Source organism: Loa loa (assembly GCF_000183805.2).
Source record: "Loa loa unplaced genomic scaffold supercont3.54, whole genome shotgun sequence".
NCBI lineage: Eukaryota > Metazoa > Nematoda > Chromadorea > Rhabditida > Onchocercidae > Loa > Loa loa.
Window position 1 is genome coordinate 51,850 of NW_018108234.1, and position 25,036 is coordinate 76,885.

At 28.6% G+C, this 25,036-nt stretch overlaps 7 protein-coding genes across 7 annotated transcripts; 4 read left to right on the forward strand and 3 right to left on the reverse strand.

The window, feature by feature from the left end:
* Nucleotides 1-2,434: 2,434 nt before the first annotated feature.
* Nucleotides 2,435-3,292, forward strand: LOAG_04216 (hypothetical protein; the record flags this gene model as incomplete). Its single annotated transcript, XM_020446539.1, has 3 exons — nt 2,435-2,468; nt 2,552-2,831; nt 3,157-3,292. The coding sequence occupies 3 exons, from the start codon at nt 2,435-2,437 to the stop codon at nt 3,290-3,292; spliced, it is 450 nt and encodes a 149-aa protein (XP_020303136.1).
* A 2,933-nt stretch (nt 3,293-6,225) lies between these two features.
* Nucleotides 6,226-7,375, forward strand: LOAG_04217 (hypothetical protein; the record flags this gene model as incomplete). The annotated part of the gene is made up of 2 exons (XM_003139754.1): nt 6,226-6,336; nt 7,223-7,375. The coding sequence occupies 2 exons, from the start codon at nt 6,226-6,228 to the stop codon at nt 7,373-7,375; spliced, it is 264 nt and encodes an 87-aa protein (XP_003139802.1).
* A 2,067-nt stretch (nt 7,376-9,442) lies between these two features.
* LOAG_17255 (hypothetical protein) lies at nt 9,443-10,147 on the reverse strand (the record flags this gene model as incomplete). Its single annotated transcript, XM_003139755.2, has 2 exons — nt 9,443-9,574; nt 10,031-10,147. The coding sequence occupies 2 exons, from the start codon at nt 10,145-10,147 to the stop codon at nt 9,443-9,445; spliced, it is 249 nt and encodes an 82-aa protein (XP_003139803.2).
* A 1,853-nt stretch (nt 10,148-12,000) lies between these two features.
* LOAG_17256 (hypothetical protein) lies at nt 12,001-12,684 on the reverse strand (the record flags this gene model as incomplete). The annotated part of the gene is made up of 1 exon (XM_020449916.1): nt 12,001-12,684. The coding sequence occupies one exon, from the start codon at nt 12,682-12,684 to the stop codon at nt 12,001-12,003; it is 684 nt and encodes a 227-aa protein (XP_020306485.1).
* Nucleotides 12,685-14,480: 1,796 nt separating this feature from the next.
* LOAG_17257 (hypothetical protein) lies at nt 14,481-16,135 on the reverse strand (the record flags this gene model as incomplete). Its single annotated transcript, XM_020449917.1, has 4 exons — nt 14,481-14,701; nt 15,009-15,126; nt 15,356-15,488; nt 16,077-16,135. 4 exons carry the CDS (start codon nt 16,133-16,135, stop codon nt 14,481-14,483), a joined length of 531 nt encoding a protein of 176 aa, XP_020306486.1.
* A 984-nt stretch (nt 16,136-17,119) lies between these two features.
* Nucleotides 17,120-21,708, forward strand: LOAG_04219 (hypothetical protein; the record flags this gene model as incomplete). Its single annotated transcript, XM_003139756.2, has 10 exons — nt 17,120-17,371; nt 17,671-17,808; nt 18,051-18,237; nt 18,399-18,579; nt 18,731-18,808; nt 18,981-19,132; nt 19,754-19,827; nt 20,415-20,559; nt 20,909-21,031; nt 21,476-21,708. Exons 1-10 carry the CDS (start codon nt 17,138-17,140, stop codon nt 21,706-21,708), a joined length of 1,545 nt encoding a protein of 514 aa, XP_003139804.1. The 5' UTR covers nt 17,120-17,137.
* Nucleotides 21,709-22,502: 794 nt separating this feature from the next.
* Nucleotides 22,503-24,250, forward strand: LOAG_04220 (hypothetical protein; the record flags this gene model as incomplete). The annotated part of the gene is made up of 2 exons (XM_003139757.1): nt 22,503-22,721; nt 24,107-24,250. 2 exons carry the CDS (start codon nt 22,503-22,505, stop codon nt 24,248-24,250), a joined length of 363 nt encoding a protein of 120 aa, XP_003139805.1.
* Nucleotides 24,251-25,036: the final 786 nt, after the last annotated feature.

The window sequence follows — 25,036 nt, forward strand, 5'->3', positions numbered from 1 at the left end:
TATATATATATATATATATATATATATATATATATATATATATATATATATATATATATATATATATATATATATATATATATATATGTGCATAACGTTGTATCTAATCACATAAACATTTCATAATTTCTCAAAATTATTTTTCGTATAATTTTTAAATTTGAATAATACAACTTTGTTGCATTATTATATTTTAAAGAATGATTAAAAAGTAGCCATAAAAAATATTTAGAAAAGGTAAGAAAAAAAAGAGAGAAAGCACTTTTCCCTTTTCAAATATTTTTTTCTTTTTTTTTTCACTGTTAAATTTTTTCCTTTTTATTTCTTTGTTTATTGACGAAATAAATTAACAAATAAAAGGAAAAAAAAGTTGATCAAAAATTTTTTTTTGCCACAATTCATTTCTTATAGATTATGTGTTATTGATTAGACAAAAACTGTAATTTAAAAGCTTTCTGTAAATAATTAATAAAAATTTAAAATGAATGAAAAAAAAGATAAAATGAAAAATTTAAAATATCGATTAAATTTTTGAGTTTTAAAATTTGAAGGAATGAATAATAAAATAGAAAATGTTTTAATTTGTTGACGAAATTTCAGGTTATATTTCTCGAAGAAATGATCGTTCTTTTCTCATATCCTTTTAGATTAATCATTTCCAATGACATACATACGCCTAAGAAAATAGATATGTAGCAAAGTTGAAGAAAAAAAAAAGCTGAAAAAGAGTAGGAAGGAAGAGGAAAAAGTGAAAATAAATGTATGAAAATATACGAGTACTATTATTATAAACAATAAATAATTTGCATAAAAAAAAGGAAAAAAAGCAAGAAAAATCCTGAATGAAACTGAAATAAATACAATTAAAATTGAAATAAATATATTTCATAAAATTTAATGAGCTGTCATTTTGAGTTTATCCATCTTATGAATGTGTAAAATTTTTCGCAGAGAAAGTGACGAAAAAAAAAATGAAAATATATCGAAAGATGGAATAAAATGATTGCCTTGAACTAATTCATTTCATTTTAAATATATTTTATCCCTGAAAATATTTATTCCAATTATTTCTAATAAATGAAAGAATTTTTTGATATTAAATTATATTCGATAATAAACTAAACAATCTATTAACTTCAAATTATTCATTTTTCCATAATATACTTTAATTTTATAAACAAACTTTATGTTAATTTGATGTCATTAACTGTTAGACAATTCAATTTGATCAAATTTGAATATTTTCTAGCCGTAATCAATTACTATTCATTTCTTTATTTTCTAAATTATTATGATATGGAAGTAATAATGTTTCGGATGTGATATGAGTGTGACAATGTTTGGATGTGATATGAGTGTGACAATGTTTCGGATGTGGTATGTCTGTGAAAATGTTTCGGGTGTGATATGAGTGTGACAATGTTTAGAATGCACTTTTTTTTTGCGATTCTTTCAAAAAATTTCACCCGATATTTCTTCCAGTTAGTTTTACATTATTCACATTAGCCTAGCCAATGTGCTAGTGTATTCTTCCTTTTTCAATCTAAGCTTTCTTATTGTTATTTGCATAATTAGCATAGTTTAATTTGCTTAACTTTTAATGTTCATTCACTATTCCGAAATTCTTCCTTTTTTCTTAAATATTTTAATTAAAATTTACGTTCTAACAATAATTCATACTTTTATTTGTTTTTTTTTTATTTCCTAGCAAAATTAATTTCTCTTTTCTTTTGCTATATTGCATTAATTTTAAATATAAAATGAAATTAAAAAATCACATCCTTCCATTTCTCTCTCTTTCCAAAGTTTTGAGACAAAGATTTCAATGTTTTTATTAAGCTTCAATTAACTGAGGCAGTAATTATGTTTAACCTGAATGATAAAATTTTCAAAAACAGTTTTGGAAGTGAAATCAAATTAACAAATCGAAATGGCATTAACGAATAAGTTTGTTAGTCTTAATTCAACTTTTTGTATTTCAATCATAAGCATGCTTGCTTGAAAAGATCAAAAAGTGGCAAATTTCGTGTTTCACTTCAAATTCATCGCTATTAACAAATTAGCTAATTTGAATAAATTATTTAATAGGATAAAAATTTCCAGTTTTTATCGTTTGTTTATAGCTACCATTTGTTGATTGCTAAAATAAAATGAACAATATTTAGCTTGAAATTGTTTCGTTAGTTAAAAAAGTTTGAAATTCAAATTTGAAATTAAAAAGAATTTGAAATTATTTCTGCATCCACTAAAAAGCACTTATTTCATAGCAGCATTAGCAGATGATTTTAAAATGTGTCAATTTAATTAGTTTGGATGATACAAATTCAGTCAAAATAATTTGTGATTGAAAAACGAGCAAAACTATATAAGTGAGAAATAAAATAATGAATAAAATTTTGGTCTGAATGATTTTTTTTTTCAGATTTAAATTAGGATGAATTTTATCGAAATACAAGATATAATAGATAGTAAATTAATGCATATTTTCATACAATTTACTTCTTTTTTCCCTATAACAATACAATCTTTTTTATTTCCAATCAAATTTCAGTTTATTTATCAAGGCGAGGCATTGATCCGGCAAAATATCGGCCAAAAATTCGATTTAATCCTGATCAAATTATACTGACACCCAGAAATCCGACCATCCCGGGATGCATCAAAATTAAAGCACTTGGTGTCGAAGTTACACGACCAGTAAAAAATTTAATTGCCGAAACTGAAATGCGAATTGGTGGTATACCGGATCCAGCTTATCCGGCATTGCCATGTTCGGAAAAAATTAATAATAAAATTAATCAATGCCCATGTGCAAGATTAGAAAATACTTGGTAATTAATTTAATTTTAATTTTTTTTTCATTTTTTTTACTCGAAAAAAAAGTCACATGTACATGCGACATCTATTTATATGTATATATCTATCCATTCAATAGTATTAAATTAATATTTTAATGATTTAAAATCAAAAATTATCACTTCAATAAGAACAAAAAATAAAGAGAAAAGAAAAAAAACTTGAAATATGGTAGATAATATTAAAATAAAGTAATAACATATATAAGTATATGCTTACGTATTTTTTTAAAATCAGATTAGTAATTAGATTTTTAATTATTTATGAAAAAATTTTAGCGATTGCTAAAATTGATTGCAGTGTTTTTTGCGATTTCTGTAAACAAATGCGAAATCAAACGACACGTCATGGTATTTCACGAATACGAATGATATCGAAAACTATCGATAATGACTGTCAATGTGAGGTATGTTGGCCATTTTATTTTGATTTTTAAAGTTTTTAATTATTTATTTGAAAAAGTTAGCAAGAGATAGCTAATTTTGATTAAATTTTGCGCATTTTAACATTAGAAGTTAGTATTTGTAAATGTAGCAATAAACGTTCCAGAATACCGAAATGCAGTAATCGAAGTAATTTCTTATATGAATTAGGTTAATTAGGCACTCTAGTTTCTTTTTTTTTTGAGGAATAATTTGATTAGCTAAAATTATTGATGGTAATTTTAACATATATTAATCAGGAATCATTCGTACTACTTATTTATCACTAATGATTAGAAGTTAACCATCTAAGGCTTCATTGTTAGCAATTTGAAAATAATCATATTGAAACGTCTGATATTAATCTTCTTAAATAATGCTTGAATTTACCATACATGAAATGTTTGGATTTTAAAGTGCGAGAAAAGGAAAATTTATAAAATTTTTTAAAAAAGCAAGACGGTAAATCATTCATTTTTTTTTTTTTTGCATATATTTGTTAAAATTTATTTAGAAAATTTTCCAAAAATAATTTTTAATTGGTAATGCTTATCAATTAGTTATACATTGATTTGAAAAATTGTTTTTGCAATTCAAGCAATCTTAAAATTATCCCCTCTTATTACTAAATAATTTCCCGCTGTCATGAATAATTAGATATTAATTGAATTACATATATCCGATTAAATTAATACCTGTCTTACATTACATATTGAATGCAATATGTAATATAAGATAGGTATTAATTTTAATTAATAAAGAAAAATTTTAGTTTTTAAAAATTTTTATTGTATAGTATTATATTTATGCATATAACCTCAAATATTATTCCGTTTATTCATGGAAATTTTTGATTAACAGGAATTTTTTCAACCATTATCTAATTAATTACTACGAATATATTGAAAGGAAATAATTTATTAAAGGAAGTAAGTAACGTATATTTACAATTTGCATATTGAGCTTTTAAAATTTAATCTAAAAAGAAAAAAGAATTAGATTTAATAGTTATTCTAAATTTTGGTATGAATTTAAGCTAGAAAAATAACGGTAATTTTAGAAGTTAGATCATTAAAGAATAAAAAATTTAGTCAAAATGTTTGAATTCATTATACTAATTATTTCATCATAGATTTTTAGAAATGACATTTATAATATGCTAATTGATTTGCAAGAGAAATCCAAATTTCTTCAACAATTTGACTTAAAAAAAAGTTGAACAAAAAACTTTTGTAAAGTTTCAAATGATATAAAATACTTTGTGTTGTTCATTTCATTTTTTTTTTGACTGAAAATTATTTCAAAATTTATCTGAAAATTTATAAACATTTTTTCAAAGAAATTAAATTTTTTTAATTATCTTTTGTGATACTGCCAAATTTACAATCAATTAATAATATTAAAATTGATATTTAGTTAGAATTCTTGACTACAAATATATTGCTATCATTTTGCAACTAAAGAAATCTGTTCCTTGGTTCGGTTTTCGTATTTTTTTTAATGTATTAAATTAAATTAATCAAGTTCTAATTAATTATTATGTTAAAAAATTCTACCATTTTAAACAGTATATTTGTATTTATATGGATGTAAATAATATTCAACCGGATCTATTAACGTATTTACCTAATTTTTTTTTTCCGATCCAACCATTGCAAATCCTTCCCAATAAACCATCCAGTTTAATATTTAAAATTTTCTATTTTCTAAATATAAAACTATTAATGGAGCGATTTGACAAAAAAATTTAATTTTTTTTCCGATCCAAAAAAAAAGTTCAATTCACAATTAATTTCTTCATCCTATCAAAAAATGATTATCATGTAATCGTAGTATTAGAAAAATAATAAATTAGAAATCGATGGAAATTTAAAATTTAAGAAATTTAATTTAATTACCGATATTTTATACATGTATGCTCGATAACTTTTAAAAAAAAATTGCAATGAGTTTTACTAGATCATAGTAGCAGTCAACATATGATCACGTCTGTTCCTTATCATGTTTCATTTACCGTATTCAAACATTTATTCATACAGTATGCATCTTGAAAAAGTGCTTATAAAATCTTACAAAATTTAATATCAATTTATACGAGAAATGATGAAATATACTTCAACTATATATAATTCTTATGGATTGGTAACATATTTTTGCTTAATTATTCGTTAATACCTAAAAAAAAGTTTGGTTATCAAAGAAATTTTGAAAAAATTTCGATTTTTTTTCTTTTACATCAAAAAAATAAAGCATTTTAATTTACTAAACATTTTATTTAAATAAAAAACTTCTTTGAGCATAATTTTACCAAATAAATGGTGCAAACCAATATAGTAATTATTGTTTGTCATAAAATTCGTAAAAATTTGTTACCAAATCCTTTCAATCATTCATTTATTTATTTGCTTATTTGTTTATTTATTTATTCATTTATTTATTTCTTTATTTGTCTCTTTCTTTCTTTTTCTTTTATTTATTTATTTCATTTATTCATTTGCTTATTTACTTCCTTTAATGCTTATCATAAGTGAATAATAGAGTAAGAAAAACGAAAATTCTTTATCCATCAAACGATGGGTTTCATTTAGGCTTTAGGCTTAATTAATGGATTTAGCCTCTGATGCAATCTCTTCTGTTATGATTATTTCTGGACCAAATATGATTTTGAAATAAGAAATAAAAAAAAAGAGAATTGACTTTTTGTTTTTTTTGATAACGAGAAAATGAACAAATTCAGAAATGAATAATCGAATAAGAATTGATTATTTGCATTCTATAATGGTAATATTGAAATAGCGTAATATTTCTAATAGAATTTTTACATTTTTACTTTCTCATATATTTCTCCTTTTATTTTTTGCACCAAAATTATTAATTTAAGTATTTCATTAATTCCAAACATTTCAATTGTTGCTTTTTTTATTAATTACATTCATGTATTCAGGTTATGCAACCAGGTTTCTATGATATTGAAACAGAAATATGTACACCAGAATTTGATGATATCAAGGAATACATACCACCGGAAATTGAAAAAAATATCGTTGAAAAACGTCCGGTACCAAACTTCTTTTTTTTAATTTTATATTCGATGAAATTATTAAAAAGAAATTGAATATTTATATGAATTTGCTTTTATTTCACCTTTTCATTGTAAGTTTGTATGATTTATTTAATAAAATGTGATATAATTATGTGACACAATTATATATGATTTATTTGAAATGTGAAATAATTATAACAAAATGTGATATAATATAATCATATAAAACTAAACAAATTAAAAAAAATTTGCTAAAAAATCACAAATGATTAGACAAATTTTTTTTCGTTTAAATTCTATTCCTTATCATACATTTTTTTAAATTTGAATCAATGGAAAAAATTATTAATTTTGTCCATTTAATGATTTTTTAATAATGTTTCGGCAGAGCATACAATAATTTTCCAAATTTTTTAAAATTTTAAAATTTGAATTGATGCACATTTATATATTTAAAAACTTTCGCAACAAAGCATAACTTACCAATACAATTCAATTCAAGCAAATTTTTTATTGTCACGTATTTATCTTATTGTATATTACAAATAGTTGTTAGTCTCAATAGAAGACAAAAAAAAAAAAAATTTCATATCAAAATAGAAATAAACAAGAAAATGATAAAGTTAGTTGTATATTTATGATTAGATGATAAATGATTTAAAAATAAGAAACAAAAAAGTCCTCAATTCGAATTAATCAAGAAAGTGACAGTGAGATTTGATTGATTGATTGTTTATCATATCATTATTTAACAAGACGAAAAAAAAAAGGAAACAAAGCAAAAAATGGTAATTAAGAAAGTAGTTTTCCTTCTAACCTTTAATTATTTCAATTTGACTAAAAATGAAATATTGTCTGGGTAAATAAATTTATTCATTTATCACTAATGCTTATCATTTAGATTTCCATGTTTATCACTGTTTACCTAATGGATCTCGATCAGTATACCAATGAATCATACATATCGGAATTTGATAAAGTATTACTACGACGACGTATGGCGCAAAATACGATAGCATGCTTTCTGATGGGAATTGATGTAAAAATTGCCTAACTTTTTCTTTTTCTTCGATCTTAAATTTTTTTTAAAAGTTTTTTAAAACATTTGTACCTTTTTCTTCCTTTTCTCTCTCTTTCTCTCTCTCTCTTCTACCTTTCCCCTTATTCTCTCCCTTTTTTTTCATTTTAAATAGAAATAATTTTAGCATTTTTTCATTACGATATATTTCCTTTTTCTTTGTTTGTTTTTTTTCAAAATATTCTATTTATTTCAAATTTTCCCATAGATATATGTATATATTTACTCATATACATATTATTATTAATTGTTTAGTTGTCAATTTCATTCCTTACTTATTAATTATACTTATTTTGTCTTCTTTTTTTCTTTTCTTTTATTTTGTTCGAATAATAAATCCTTACAATTAACTGATTATTACGATTCATGTATGGTAAGTAATTGAAATAATGCTAATACTTACTACTTTTTTTTTTTTTTGCTAATTCCAATATTTTTGTCTTACATTTAATGCATAATTATGTGCAAAAAAAAATTTTAAATAAATAACTTATCAAAAAATTTTTCAAACAATTCAATGATGTAACAGCGTTTTTGTTTAGGCCATTGATTGCTATCATATTTTAAATTTTTACCTTTCTCTAAATTCATTGAAATGCTATTTCTATTCAAATACGTACTATTTATTTTTAAATAATTCTTTGATAATTAACAGCTCAAAGTTTAGCATTTGAGTTTTTTAATCAAGAAACTTTTTTATAACCAAGTAATTTTCCAATGAATTTATATAATATCGCAAAAGCATACAAAAATCATTGAAAAAATAAATAAATAAATGCTAGTTTTAGAATAAATGTCACATTTTAGGAAATTTTTCGTTTTCTATGATGATAATTTGAAATTTTACCCCATTTCTTATAAATATTTCCTTTGAAACTAGTTATTTACTTTTATTCTTTTTTTTTTCTAGGAAATTGTATTCACCAGCACTACCTATTCATAAAATACCTTTCACTTATTCACGATAATTAGTTATTTGCCTTAATTGATTTATAAGAAACCTACACCACAAATTCCACATGAATTAATATACATTCTACCACTCAAAAGCTCCCTTTCTCTTTACAGATCAGTAAAAACTTATATAATCATTAACTCCATGTTAGCATAACTTTTTAAAGTAAGTAAAAAGCAATAAGTAAGAAGTAAGGTAAAAAAGTGCTGAAGTGTTGTTCGAGTTATTTTTGATTTATAATTATTTATAATTATAAATCTATTTATAATTGGATCAGTTATGGTGGAGCAATGCTAGTCATTAAATTAATAATTTTCATTCTAACTCAATAACTCATTTGACCTTACTTTAAAAAATACTTTACAAAAGTAATACTTACCAGTAAAAAACAAGACATTGATAAAGTATTTCTCTTAAACAAATCCTGTAGAAATAAAATTAAGCAAAAGAAAAAAGAAAAATGCAACTGAAACAAATGAGTAGGAGAATGGAAATACCAATTTTAATTTTTGTTTAAATATATATATATATATATTAAAAAATATATATATATATGTAACGTAAACTGACCTTAAAAATAATGCACTGGACAGTCCTAAAGACATTTGAATTCACATAACAAAAAGTTTCCTCTAAATTTCTTCCCAAAAAAAGATTTAAAAATTAAATTCTTTCTGATAATAATTAATCCTTCCAGATTGATTCCTATAAATTTGCCTTTGCCATTGCAATAGCTATTTGAAACAAAATTTTCATAAAAGAAAAAAGAATTATGCGAATGCTCAAGTTGAGCTGGAATTGTATCTTCTAGCCGAAATTAATTAGTGTAGAGAAGAAAACAGGAAAAACTATCACTTCTATCAGTTATTTATAGTAGCAAAGTTTTTCATTTATAGAGAATCCCCAGTTCTATACAAAAAAAATTTTCTATTGGATATGTAATTGTTTATCTTTCCTTTTTACGGTCATAAATGATAATTGTAAATGTCCTCTTTTGAAAATTAAAATTTAAATTTAAAAATAACTGTATAAACAAACATTGCATCAATTTCGATGCTTATCAAAAGCATTACTAATTTTACATTCTATCATGTGTTCCTTTGATCGAACATAATTTCCACTTCACTACCAATCTCGTATACCTCATTTAGATTATCATCGAATACGATATGATCTTCTGCTTTAGGCGATTCTACAACGGAATTCTCCAAATCATGCTTCTGAAGAAGTTCATTTCGTTTCTCACTTATTCATTTATTCATTTTTTGTTTATTCATATCGGAATGAGTCGTTGAAATGGCCGTATGTCAAAGATCAAACATTTTGTGGAATTTTATTTAAAAATAAGAGACATCAAATTTAATTCAAATTTATTTCCTTATCATACATATGACCAGTTTAAAGGATAATATACCATTATGTAACTAATTTCTGGAAGAGAATTGCAAGAAAATGTGCGATTGTCAATAAAATTCAAAATAACTGAAAGTTCAATGAAGGGCTGTTAAGTGGGACTGATTTTACGAGTTGCAGTCTTTTTCAATTCTCCTTCATAAACATTCCCTTTCCAAAGTGTATGATTATCAGGAAATGCGCTCGCATGATCCAATCTAGTTGAATTTATAGGATGTCCCTTAAATTTTATCTGAAATTTCAAGAAATTTCACAAAACCTACCAAACAGATAGGTTGTTTAATGCAAACGTTCAAAGGTCCTTTGTACTGGAATTGTAAGGCATCAATCATATCAGGTGCCCATGGTGATTGAAATACCGCTGAAACCATCCCAGTCATTCCTTCAAATTAATTTTTAATTTAATTATAATTAAAAAATTAATTTTTTAATGTGCAGTTACATAATTACTTGTCAAATTATGAATAGACTGATACTATCAGATAAGAAGGTAAGATAAGTACAATGAAATATAAGTAACCTTTGTCCTTTTGTTTCTGAGTTTTATTTTTCATCTTTCGGTAGTATATGAATCCGAGGATACCGATTCCAATGATAAAAAGAACAATGATCCCACCCACGATACCAGGTATCAAGATATTTATACCACTTTTTTTATTGTCATGAACCTTTGACCTCAAGTTGATTTTCAATTGACATTTTCTTTAAGTATCACTGGATAAATCTTAGTTAATAACCCAAAATCGAGACATTTGTTTTCGAATAAGTTATGGAAAATATGAAGTATTAAAGTTCACTGAGTACTAAAGTGTCAAAAGTATTTTAATAAGCGAACAGATGATTAAAACTCTAGATAAAGCACGTGTGGTACTGTATCCTCACGTATTAACGTTCAAAGATACCGATCGCACGTATGATCTGGGCTGTTATGGTTGAATGAAAACTCTGATAGCATCAAATTATCCTATCCAAATTTATCATAAATAAGTAAAACGGAGGACGGAAAAATTCACGATAGCTTAATTAGCTTAATTAATGATATTTAAGAGTTGAAGAGATCATTCGAACTGAACATTACTTTATTTCGTATTCTATATTATTCCCATTGTTATACATTGCCAGATATAATATCTATTTCATTTAAGAGAAAGAAGAACTTACTCATTTGTCGTACTTCTCCAATGGTATCCATCGTTTGATTTAGTAGTGATATGAGAAGACTCTTTTGATAAAGACAAATCATCTAAATTTAGCATCTGGTTTATTTTGTTCATTTGTAGGAAATTTTGCCATCCTCCTTCTTTCACTGAAATAAACAATGTAGAGATGAAAGGTTGCTGCAATTGGTGCACTTATGATCTGAAGGTAAATGTTATTGCTAATATTCATGATGCTTGATACCTTTATTTCCGATGATAAATGGTTTTTTTTATTTGACTTTATTGGCTGTCCATGCCTGAAATTAATTAATCATTGTCAATCCCAATTAATTATCATCAATTGAACAAGTAATTATCATGTTATAGTTTCTGCTTCCTGGAAAGAGTGGAAGTTATAAGCAAGGAAATGTGTGAAGGATAAATTAGATGTTGATTATCTTAAGCAAAGAAATAAGTGGTAAAAAGTAAGTAGTTCAATTTAAAGTTTCAAACTTATTAAAAATTTGATTTAGAATGAAGAAAGCTCGAAAATCGTTCATAGAATATGTCCTTTAATATTGAATAATCAAAGATCACTTCAGATTTTTTAGAATCAAAATCTTGCAAAATAAATCAAATAGTTGTCTAAGGATTTCCAGTATGCTTTTATATAATTAAGCCTATTGCATTTTGGTATTATATAGATTACAACCGGAAATAGAACCGAGAATAGATAATGACTAAATCAGACATTTCAGGAAAAGAATAGAAGATCAGGAATTGCCGGTTCAAATATTCAGTTGCCTTATCATAATCATTAAATCTCATTGATTTTTTCTTTTGGTATCTCACTGATTGTTTTCTATCAGTAATTCAATTTTTTCGAGTTACTGATTGAATAGCAACGTTGGAATCTTATGAAATATGAATAATCGATAACAGAGGAAATTATTGCGTCACACTAACGTTACAGTGTTCCATTCACGTCAACTCATGATATTCTTACTGTAACTATTAAAGTTGTTTAGTTCATTTCGCTCATTGTTTGGGTTTGATGACCAAAGAAGTTTAGTTCTGTCACATGAATAATCATGTCACATCAGTTCAGGTTCAAAAAACAAAATGTACCCGTAATCAATAAAGTCGATGTTATTCCGTACAACATTATTTTTCAAAACTTTCTCAGGCGACATTTTTTCTTTTTCCGCTCTTCTTCTTCTACGAGCTTCTTTACCATTTCCGAAATCTTTATCCGATTTTCGCAATCTAACAGTGGAAGTTACTGATTGAATAGCAACGATTTGCTTGGTACCATGCTTTTTGTGCTTTTCTATTGTCCACTTTTGTGAAATGATCCGAGACAAATTTCGTTGTTTTAGTGTCATTAGAATTGATGATGATATGATTTGTTTATCAGAATGAACAGGAACATGATCATAAGATGGTGGTGACATTCGTAATCGTACCGGACGAGACAATGATAAAGCAATTGATTTGACTGGCTCATTTTTTGAAGGTACGAAAGAAGAGCGAGACATGGGAATAGTTCGTTTTGAGATCGATTCATTTCTTAGAGGAAAATTTGACAATAAAGGCGGTATTGGAAGAATTCGATTTTGCCGTTTATTAATTCCCAAAAGCGCAACAGTCAATGCTTTCATTCGTCCATCTTTATATCGAATTGTGTCATCGATTATTATTCCATTATTCAAGGATTTTGATTTAGATTTAATCAGGATTGATTCATGCCAACTTGGATCCATTTCATTATTCAACATCTACAAAGCTCATTCTTTCTGCATTTCATTTAATGGATGATAAACTTATCAGGAGTACGATATTACTATGTGTTCATGCTAACTTAAACACTTTATAACATAGTACTCCTGACAAATACGGTACTCCTAGACAAATACGGTAATCATCGATGTAACCAGCAATGAGATTAAATATCCAATATGGTATATTAGAAACAGAGGTAATCTCTTCCATGATATACGTCTTAAATTATACAGAACTAACGTATGCTTCATTTGAGTGAATGGAAGATGAGTTATTTGCTGATTCAAATCGATTATGACTGTAACAGATTAATATCGATTTAATTTGAAACAGTTCAATTTTCTAAAATAGTATTTATCAATCAGAATAAATTAGGCATTATGAATCAGAATCCATAGACTAAATCTTCCAAAATGTGCTTTATTATTAATGATATAATCAATATTGAAAATTACGAAAAGGAATTGGAACACTTTTGTTAGCATCAATTAGATAAGCAAATGTCACATGTCATATCATATTAAATGAAATCACAAAATATTATTAATCATCTTTCAGATTATAGAACAATTCTCACCATACTTAACAAAATAAAGGTGATAGTTATTACAAGCATAACAATAAACATTAAGCATATCATTCGAGACAACGACATTCCTTCTAAAAGATTGTATTATTACAGCTTATAAATACCGCACAACCTGATACTAGCAATATATACTGAAAAATGATTGCTAATGAATCGTTTTATAAGTCTGACCAATTTGTCCTTTCAAACAAGATTTTGAATAGCAAATTAAAAAAGCGCTTTTGTTGATATTGACATTAAAATGAAGATTAAATTTTCAATATCATTGTCATGAATTGTTTATATCATCAAATTATATTAAGATCAGTGCTGAATACATGTATGATTATCATGATGGTTGATAATGATGACAAATAATCTTGACTTCTTCAAGCAAATAAAAAGAAGGCTTGAAAAAATGCGAAGACTTGAAATATGTGTTAAATCACTCTTTAATGAGTAAGGGCCGAATCTTCAACGACTAAAAAAGCTGATACGATTAAGCATCTCAAGGAAACGATAGTCTTGAAAAGTGCGCTTATAGCTTCACTTGCAAGACTACGAAACTAGAAACGAGGAAAACAACATTCTTTAGATTAATTTAAGAATCGAGATAACTATTCTCAAAATTTCTTTAAAACAACAACTTATTCATAAGATATCAGTCCTCAACTTCTTTTTTCGATGAAAATTTAATCATCGGTTGAACAATCGCAAAGAGTAAGCTGAGAACCAGGAAAATATAAAGAATGAAGAAAAATATGCATAATACCTGAGGAAGAACAACAAATTGGCGCTTTTCATGACCTAATTTATACATATATGAAAGTTCTTTTTGGATAAAGTTCTGGATAAAGCTAGAGTTTCTATCATTAATACATTCCATGTTAAAATGAGACCCATATTTATAAAAATGTGTGCGGCATTTGGAATACAACCGTCTTATTAGATATATAAAATAATTTTAATATACCATAAAACTAAGAAACTATAATCACTTCTATGAATGCACATTTTGTTGCAACTTATACGCCATTTCCGCACATTATGTAACTGGTCGTACCTTTATGTCTTACCTGCTATACATACACAGTCATTGCTAACGTGATCTATGAACAGATTAATTTGACAATTAACTGTTTTTTTTTCTAAAGATTACCAAGTCTAGCAAGAAATAGCACTAATATCACAGATAGTTAGTTGTCAAATTGAGGAACAGCAGAATTAATTAAATTGATTCTGCAATCTCATAAAGCCTTGCTTACGAAGCACATTTTGTCTCCAATTCACAAAGCCATAGCTAGAAGCAGAGCACACAGCAGAAAATAATGTGAATAAATTAAACTTTGTTGACTGATTTGTCGTTTTATAGCACGGCTTCAATCCAAGGTGTTTACTTCTCGTACAGTTAACTTTATCATAGAAATCGGTTTCAACGCAATAAGCTGCAAAAGTTCAACAAATTTTGTAAAATACCATTCATAGAGTACAAAAATGTATTCGTCATAAAGAGTGAAGCATCTCCTACAAATATACTGCCAGGATTGTCACTTTCTCCAAATAAGAAAGACTGGTACTTATAAACCTACTGGACGCCACATTATTTAGCTGGACAATGCCATTAACTCGATTTGCCATCAATTTATCTATTAATAAGAATTGCAAGATTTTCTAAATGATTTTCGTTGAAACAAATGTCGTTCTCTGGTCGTTTAATTGAATGGAAAATAATCCAATCCGTAAATTAATCACCTGCTTTTACAGCATTCCGCTCAAACTGAGAACAAGCTACGCAGCTTTCTAGAACGATGAATGGCTCGTTTTTGTAGCACATATGATCCGGTAATTTTGGAGTGGTTTCATCAGAGATCTTAATTTTTTTTAATCAGTTATTTCAAATCAAATAAAGAGTCATTATGTAGAAAACATTTTATGAAGTGATAGAAAATGTTTACTTCTTAAATATTATTCATCTCATACTACTGAATAGTTCTTTTCCGCAAAGTCAATTTGATTTTATTTCAAGTTAAAGCGCAATATTTGTCCATCAAAGTAGTAGAAATTAGGAATTCATATAATAAGTTTACTTAACGATTTACCGGCTGAGTAACTCGAGAAACGTCCTTTATCTTATTCTGCTGAATATTCCACATAACAAACTTCTTCAATACAAAATCACCATCGTAGACATTTTCCAGTGAATATATATAAACAAAAAATACAAAGATAACTCTGAAAACGGAAAACTTTCACTCTATTTTATTCATGTTTGAGGAACTGCTAATGCTTTATACTTTACCTCCAAATGCAAGAATGGATAAACATACTCATCGTTTAGGATACCGGAAAAGTATGTGAAAGTATTGGGTAGCAAACATTCTTGGTATAAAAATGGAATCTCGTAAAGTCGAATCAGTATTCTTTCTTTTTCAAGTCTCAAAAACTGAAGTAATTATCAAACTCTGTGGCTTTTTCAAGTCTAAAATACATAATGACAAGATAAATTACCATTAAATAAAATAAAACATGCAACTATGTGTATACTTAATACTTGTTAATAGCTTTAATAACCTTAAAGTTTCGAAACGCGATGAAAAAAATAGCGTGATAGTTTCCGACAACTCCAATAATAATCCGTTCTTCAAATTAGAACTGGCTAATTTAATCTAATTTGATTAGAAGCCTTAGGGGAATGAATCACTGGATCAATAAATGAAACGAAATAACCTTATGACTTAACAGTCTTTTAGATAAGTAATTCAAGGCTAACGTCAAATTGTCAATAATCGATTAAACGGGTATTTTAGGAAGAAAACCTACAAGGTGATGACAGTACCAAGTAGTAGAAAGCGTCGATTGATTAACACTTCAAGCACCATTTATCGGTTTTCTGCTGGATAAGTTGAACTAAAACTATTCTGTATTCCTACAGAATTTGAAGCAGAATCCTGAAATATGAGTCGCAATTAAACAAGAATATCAATAAAAATATCTTCATGAATTCCTTATTAAGAATATCTTAATGAATAAGAATATCCTAGTGATATTAAGATGGATTCAGAATTTGTTGCTACCTGGTATAGGCTGGAATCCCAACGAGGATTTGCAATATTTTAAAACTTGAATTCCAAAATTTGATTGAGAACTCCGCTGAAAATATCACCGCCCAGCGGCAACATCAAAACAAATAGAGGGAACAATCAATGAGTGACAGTTGTCAAAGCTGGGCTAATACTCATATCGCGACATTCTTGAATTCACTTGAATCCTTGCCTTGTTGATCGCTTTGGAAGAGTGTTATCTGTTAATTAGTCGCTAATTAATATGTTAACTTACTCATGTATGCGTCTGCCCACTCCTTTTCTCTAAAAATTATTGCTTGGAAGTTTGAATAATGATTTTACAGTTTCACATATGAGAAAGTATTTTTCAAGTTGATTGTTATTCGTTAGCTTTGATGATGATGGCAATAAGTAATAATTCAAAATATGGTATGGTTCCAGACCGTATCAACTCAGCAACATTATTCGCAGTATTATCATATCACAAAGATATTTCTTCACCAGCTTATCATGATTTATTGTGATTTCATTTTTGTCATGCTTCATATATGATTTTCTTATCATTTGTAAATTCTGTCCAGTATAATACTGATCTGTAATTGATTAGTAACAGTGCTTACTAGACATGGATTATAACGGTAATGATTAACTAATGACAACGTGTAATGGTAATGATGATATCAGTTAGGTCATCGTTTAGATTTTTTAGTCGGAAGCATTACCTCATACCAATGGTACGAGGCGTTATGATAAGTAATACGCGACGGGATCATTGATATTTGTGCTGAATTTTCCGTTATCTTCAGATATCACTTTTAAATGTTAGCAAACTGTTATACAAGGCGTATAGCTACAAGTTATCGGATATTTTTAAAACGATGGATATCGACAGCTCAGAACAATATCACTTATCATATGGGTTTGGATGCATCTGGTAGTCATGCGACAGAAATCGCACTAATCCTAAATGATGCTGATAGACTAACTTATAGAGATCTATCAAAAAAAGTTGGTTCGATGGTGGCACTTCTACATACCACATTTGGGCTTAGTGTATGCAGTTTATTTTTGTCCATATTAAACTAAATTCAAGAGTTCAAGAAGAAATTGATTTGGAATTCATTGCTAATTTTCTTCCTGCATGAACTAATCGTTAACGAAAACCAGATAAATTATCCCGTAATAGGAGATGATGTATCAATTTACCCTAAATTTCATAACTTTACTGAGTTCTTAGCTCTGGATCAATTTCAGCCTTGGATACAGTGGATATTCTCCCTTTACATTATTTGAACCAAGAAAAAACATCGTAGTGTTAAGCTCTCACTTTTCCTTACTATGTCACTTTTCAGCGTGGTGACAGAGTACTGAGCCGAGTGGAGAAATCCATCGATAGTTTAGTGCTTTATCTGGCAACGATACGACTTGGAGCTGTTTATGTACCTTTAAATCCAACCTTTACACTAGCAGAAACCATATATTTTGTTAAAGTTAGTTTTTCGGTCATTAATTTTCTTTGTTTATTTATAAATTAAATATAATGCCACAAAGATTTCCATGTGACCTTTTCTGCTTGTTTGCTATCGGAATATTCATTACAGTAAAACCCGCATACGATCTTTATAACATTGTGTGAGTGTTATCAAGAAAGTTGACCTTTACTAATTATTTGTCAAAGATTTTTTCATTTCTGAAATTGTAGAAATCTTCATTGAAAAGCATTACATTTTAGGATAGTGATCCCCATTTATTTGTCAGTTCTAATATCAAACAGGACGAGATTTTTGCAAATAGGGTTGAGCATGTCATGGATTCCACTGCTCTGTTCGAGGAAAGTCACCAGAGGAAGCCTGACTATGGTATGGAATGCGTAAAGTCTGTTGACATTGCATGTATTTGCTATACTTCCGGAACTACTGGTTTGTTTTCATTTAACATTTAAAAAAGTAGGAAAAAAACTTTGCAAGATACTTTTCTTTCGGTTACATTCCAAAAATTCCCAAATTATTTTGCTTCCAGTTACATTTTAAGAACATATCAGATGTTTAAGAATATTTGGAAGAGAAAGGAAAATATTTAGGTTTACCAAAAGGCGCCATGATAAGCCATGGCGGTCTTACGTGGAATGCAGAAGCACTGGTAGATATGTGGAAATTTTCACAGAACGATGTCCTGCTCCATATGCTTCCGTTTGATCATATACACGGGATGTTCATAAGTCTCAATTGCGCGCTATTCACGAAATCTAGTGTTATTTTTAGGTAACAGTCAGTTTTACTCAGTCTGATTTCAGTTTACTTACGCATTCTTGATTAAAACTTTGTGAGCATGAAATGTTCTTTGGATTTATCTTTTAATAACACAAAGACTACAATGAAAAGAGATTTATTTGTTAGTGAACAAATTCCTTAGACCGAAATTTGATGTGAACGATGCTTTGGATTGGTTACCTCGATGTACGGTCATGATGGGTGTCCCGACATATTACAGGTTTTAGTTTGTTGCACTTTTACATTTCAACAGGTTTCAGTATTTCTCACTTCGAGAAGCAAAGCTTGTTTTTCTCCACACTTTTTCTTCTCCACACTTCCACACTTTTTCTTGAACGATAAAGTCAGATTATCCGAAATTTTGTTAAATCATTATGATTGGTGAAATTTAGTCGTTTGATGCAAAGATCCAGTTTCGGAAAAGATCTAACAAAAAATGTTCGCCTGTTTATAAGTGGAAGTGCGCCTTTGTCCACAATGTTATGGGAAGATTTCAAGCAACGAACTGGACATGAAATACTGGAACGTTATGGCATGACCGAAGGTTGCGCACTTTGCCTATTGTTACATCTATTATATTTATGATTTATTTCTTCTATCACTAATATTCGAATAGTGTAACTTTTCTTACTCCACTATTTCTTTCTTTTTGCATCCATCATTATACTTTGCTTTATGAATAATTGTTTTACCGATCTTCTCTCTGCTGAATTAGTATCACTTTGGATATTACTAGCTGTAACAGCCTTACTGAAATAGCTACTGCAGGTTTTTCTATTCAGCGTTACATGTCCGTTGTCGTAAAACACCAGCATATGAGACTGATGAAAACGCAACTGAATTTCCATTTAAAAATAACAATTAGAGACTGTGGGGAAATATAATACAATGGCAAAAGATTTGTCTATTCATTAGTGTGGCAAATATATCAATTTATAGATAAGGAATAATGACACTAAAGAAATGACATCATGCTTATTTACTTCTGGAAGATACTGTGACAGCACACTATGAAACAATCAAATATACATAAAATTCATGAACTCCTGAATTATGCATGTAACACTAATTTTGGACAGAAAGCATCAGCGAATATGGGTGGTTTATAAATAAGTGCTCAACAAATAGATACTGTTGTAGTTCCAAATTAAATAACAGTTTTCAGCAGCTGTAATTACAACTAATCCTTACAATGATCGTAGAAAAGGATCTGTTGGAAAAGTTTTACCTGGTGGCAATGTAAGTTTTTCTTTTCCCTTTTGATGTTCTATTTAAATAATTACTTCCTTTAATGTTTTGCTGTAATATCTTCTATGCGGAAAAATAAGATTGAAAATGGGACAGTCTTGATTATTTTCATTTCTTCTCAGTGGACTTATTATTTATCTAGAATCAAATAGAATGAAATTTTTAGAAAGTAATAACAAACTTAGTTGCACGAAACTGTCATATATAAATTGTCTTGTATGGCATTTCAACTTGAAAATTTTTAAAGAATAGTAGCAAACATACTTGCATAGCGCTATCGTGTATAACATGGCTCTTTTCCTTTTAATGTTCTCTTTAAATAGTTACCAACTCTCATGATGAATTTTAAGTGGTAGAAACAAAAATCCCCATCTGTTTTTCTTAACGTGAACTAGGAGAAAGCTTCGTTTGCTTAATTCTTTTGAGAAATAATTTATTGTACTGCATCATAAACATATATGCGACTGTAATGTAGATTTGTAAATATCAAAGATTAGTTAGCTGATGGTTCAGATTATTTGCTATTCATTTTTTATTAAATTCTTGAAAACTATAATTTAACAACATTTGTATTGTAGATTCGTACAACCGAAGGTGGTTTAGTGCAGATCCGCCTTCCGAGCTTATTTTCGGGTTATTGGAAAAGTGCGAATAAAACAGAAAAAGTTTTTACTGAAGACGGGTTTTTCAATACTGGCGATGTTGGTAAAATTGATGAAGATGGTAAATTTTGATCTGAACGAAATTTTGCGTAATCCAAATTCTCTTTAAATTTAAAACCAAAACAGATTGATAGGGGAGATCCGTTACTCCATCTTTTTTCAATAAAATTTTTCTATAAGGTGCTCATTTAAATGCGAAACCACTGTTTTAGTGATTATTATTGCACTCCATTTCAAGAGTAGTTGTGAATGTCAGCGAAAATGAATAGTAATAGTAATATCATTATATAATTTAATATATGATGGTGCCATTCGCTGAACCCACCATAATGATGTTGTCTATTAAACAAGTGTTAAAGATATTTCTATTTTTTNTTTTTTGCTTATCAGCTTAGAGTATATGTTTGAAGGTTTTTTATGGATACAAGGCCGTGAGAAAGATTTGATTATAAGTGGTGGATTGAACGTTTACCCCAAGGAAGTGGAAGATGCTATAGATTCTTTACCGTATATATTAGAATCAGCTGTAATAGGTAAATTATTTATGTGTTCTTTCTTAGCATGTAATGTCAAAATATCGGTAAACAATGTAAAATTAATTTCTTCAATTAATTTCTTCAGTAATTCTTTTTGTTTTATTGAGTTTTATGGTATTATGGTAGTATTTTTTTCATGAAATTTGGGAATACATCCATTAGTTCTCGAACTTTAGTAACATTTTTTTTTATTATAAATGCATTTGAACACTGACAAACATCATCTTGATCTTTTATTTTATTCTTTCATGGCTTTCTCAACGAAACTTCATCCAATTAAACTAATGCATGAAAATGCGGTTCTGCTACATTTATATGTATACATGATAAAAATGTTAGTGAAATGTATATAGATTTAAATTTGACAGCATAAACGATAAAATGCAACAGGAAGAACTTATAATATTCAGTTTAAATATGTGCTATATAGCTTGTATTCAGGTATTCCACATTGTGATTTGGGCGAAGCAGTATTGGCACTGTACGTACCGGAATCAAGTAGCCATGCATTTTTGCAGGAATCTGAAGCGATTCGTATCCTTCATACAAAACTTGCCAACTATAAAGTACCAAAGCGTTTCCTCTGTATTGATCAACTGCCACGAAATGCGATGGGAAAAATACAAAAGAATATTCTCAGAGAACAATACCGTAATTTATTTTGCACTGAATAGTTTGAATAATTTATGTAGTTATTGATCGAAGATTCAAATTATCTATAATAAGCTTTACACCAATTATGTTAGCAATTTTACAACCACAAAGAACTGATGAAGGAAATTGCCAAACTGTTGCTTAGATTTTACACTCGTCTTAAGATCTGAGCAAAAGGATATTATTGGGTTATGTAGACGTTATGCATAGTAAATTATTAATAGTGAATTCTGTATGCAGTAAGTAATCAAATTAAAGCATTTTGTTTATTTCATATTTATTGCGCATGTATGGGTGAGAATTTTTAATATTTCAAAAAAATGAGCGTTAAAACAAGAAAAAGATATGCAAAGATTGTTTGTACTAGTAGGATATAATTTGCATAAAGCCAGGTTTTTGAAACTTCTTTTCCTGAGCCCTGATCTTCAGTGTATTTTTAAATACTGACAAAATAATTGTTGCTCACTCATTTCTACTTAATATCTGTTATTTACTTTTCAATTTCTTAGATGGTTTTGCTGTTTTGCTATTAATGTCCTGTTGTTTCTTTTTTCCACATTGATTGTATGTACATTCACGATCGCTTGACCTTTGATGAAATTTTTTATTAGTAATTAGTAAAATTTTGATTCTTACTCTTTTGGCAACTTTTTACCGTTTGATCTTCAAAAACATTCTATCGATAAACCAACCCAATCATGGAATGCATAATTCACCACTTAATATGCATCTTCATAGTGCCGTCATATCTTCATATATTCAAAGAAATTGCTGATCATATTCACGAAAGTTGTTACCTGTACGTCTCATTGGTATGTTGAGGATAGTATCAGTGCCAAATTTAGGTTCAGGTTCTGTTTGTCGTCTGCAATATATTGCTGTTGTTGACGGTGACAGGTATCGGCAGAGTAGGTTGTTGTTTCTCTCGTCAAGGAGCATATATTGTAAACAAAGAAGTAGTAAACATGTAACAGTATTATTATACCACCACTATGAATCCCCTGTATTGGACAAATACGCGATCTATGGAAGGGTAAATTATTGTCAGCCAAATTAATACTTCTCACCCTGCATTCCTTTAACCCGTGGACATTTGTTATCGATGATAGTAATAAATATATCGATGAGTCCATCAGCGAATGCAAAAGTAGCGAAAGGTTATAATGTACCCTTGACCTTGAGTTGTCCTATCGTTATACCATGTTAGTTACTGCTAATGGGACAATTTGTACGAATTTCTACGAGAGTTGTAATTCTTTTGGTTTCAAGTATCATTGCATAGGGCAAATTAACCAATTTGATAGCTTTTAATCAGTAAGCTGTTAAAAACAAGCCACCTGATATCTGAGTGATAAAGGTGTTATATCTAAGTGTAGATTTTATATTAGTTACTAAGATAAAGACAGGTTTAGCGTTCAAAAAATGCAATTGTTTTTCAAAGTTTGTTCAAAATCAGCTCTATGCAGGTTGAGGATGCTGTAATAGTTAAATGTTATAGTAATAATATGAAGAAGATAGAATGATAAATATGTTAATGATTTACTTGTTTACTGATAAAACATGAACTGGAGAAATGAAGATGTGGAAATATTTTAGGTTTTAATTGTAGCACAAAATTATGACAAAAGAGTTATATTTATAAATTTACCCTATACGCCATAATCGAAATGCTTATTTCTTGGTATACTGTTAATATGACAAAGATTTTTTTTATTTTAGGATTGTTTCATTTTTCAAACAGTACTTTTTCCATTTTGCATAAATTCCCACTAATCCGGCTATTAAATAAACAACCAACTGAGTGGATTTCAACAGCAGCAGTAATATTCTTGAACCATATTAACATTTCCGCAAAAAAAGCCGCATTCATAAAATGATCTGATGAGAGAGAGAGGAAAAAAATGTGGTTGGAAGGACATTTGCACCTCTGATAATATTTTATCTCCAATAGAGATACTGTTAATTGATATATTTCATCTTATTTCCACGTTAACATTCAACTTTCTTGTCATTTCCAATAAATTTCACAGAAAATAAAAAAAAAAAACTTTTAGAAAGATTTGTAGTCTGTGGTATCTATCATTCATATTGGAAATGTCTAAGAAAAAAAAGAGAATTGAAAGTTTTAACGAAAGAGTAGATCATCAATATCCTTTAGGCTGCTAACAATATGAAGTTTTAAATTTCTTTCTTTCATTCATATTCTTCCGGTAAATTTTATACCATACGAAATTTTCTGATCATTATCAAGTATTATCCAAGTTGTTATTGGTTACAGTTAATAAATATACAGTATGATAAGCGGTGATCCTCATTGATACCATTACCTGTACATATTTCTTCGAGTACCATAACAAAAGACTATAACCGCTTCTGAAGCTGATGAAAAGTGAGAAGGAACGATAACGGAAAGTTTAGGGAAAAGATGCACGATTCATTCGTCTGATGGCAATGGGAATGATGAACACCCATCGTGATTGCAGCCACCGTATTAGTAGTAGTAGTACTACAACCACTACTACTACTACTACTACTACTACTACTACTAACTACTATCACTAACTACTACTACTACTGTTACTACTACTATTACTACAACTACGACTGCTGCTGTTGCTGCTGCTGCTGCTGCTACTTAGAAGAAGGTGGATGGACAGATGGATAAGGTGGAAGGAAAGAAGGGAAGTGGAAGAAACAGTGGTTGGTTAAATTCATCAAGCACCATCATCACCACCACCACTACTATCAGCATCAACTTAACGGTGTCTACCGGTGGCGTACGCTTTATTCTTTGCCATTCCCCGCGGACACACAGACACACACACATACGCATACACACACACCTTTGAGTACACCTCCAACTCTCATCAGTTCGCTCACTGTCTTTTTAACATCTTATATTCCGTACCAACTCCTTTCTTCCTCTTCTTGAAGTTTACCATTTGCACACCGTTCATCTCACAACAACATACATATATACACACACATGGACAGACACAGACGGACAAACACATGCACACACACACACACACACACATACACACACACACACATATATACATTGCACACCTTGAAGACACCTTGACTGCACACCAATCCGTCTTCACTTTCAGTATCGTTAGCTGCTGATGCTGTCATTATTGCTACTGGTTGGGAGTGGCTTTTGATCTGACCCGACCTGACTTGACCCAGCTCGAGAACTTAATTAATCTGTCTACTTTCCCAATCACATATATCTTTATCATATAAAGAATAAATTTAACTTTTTTTTTTCTTCTCGCTTCATTTTTCTATTCTCCTCTCACTATCTTTCTCACTTTTTTACCTCTCTTCTTCTCTCTCTCTCTC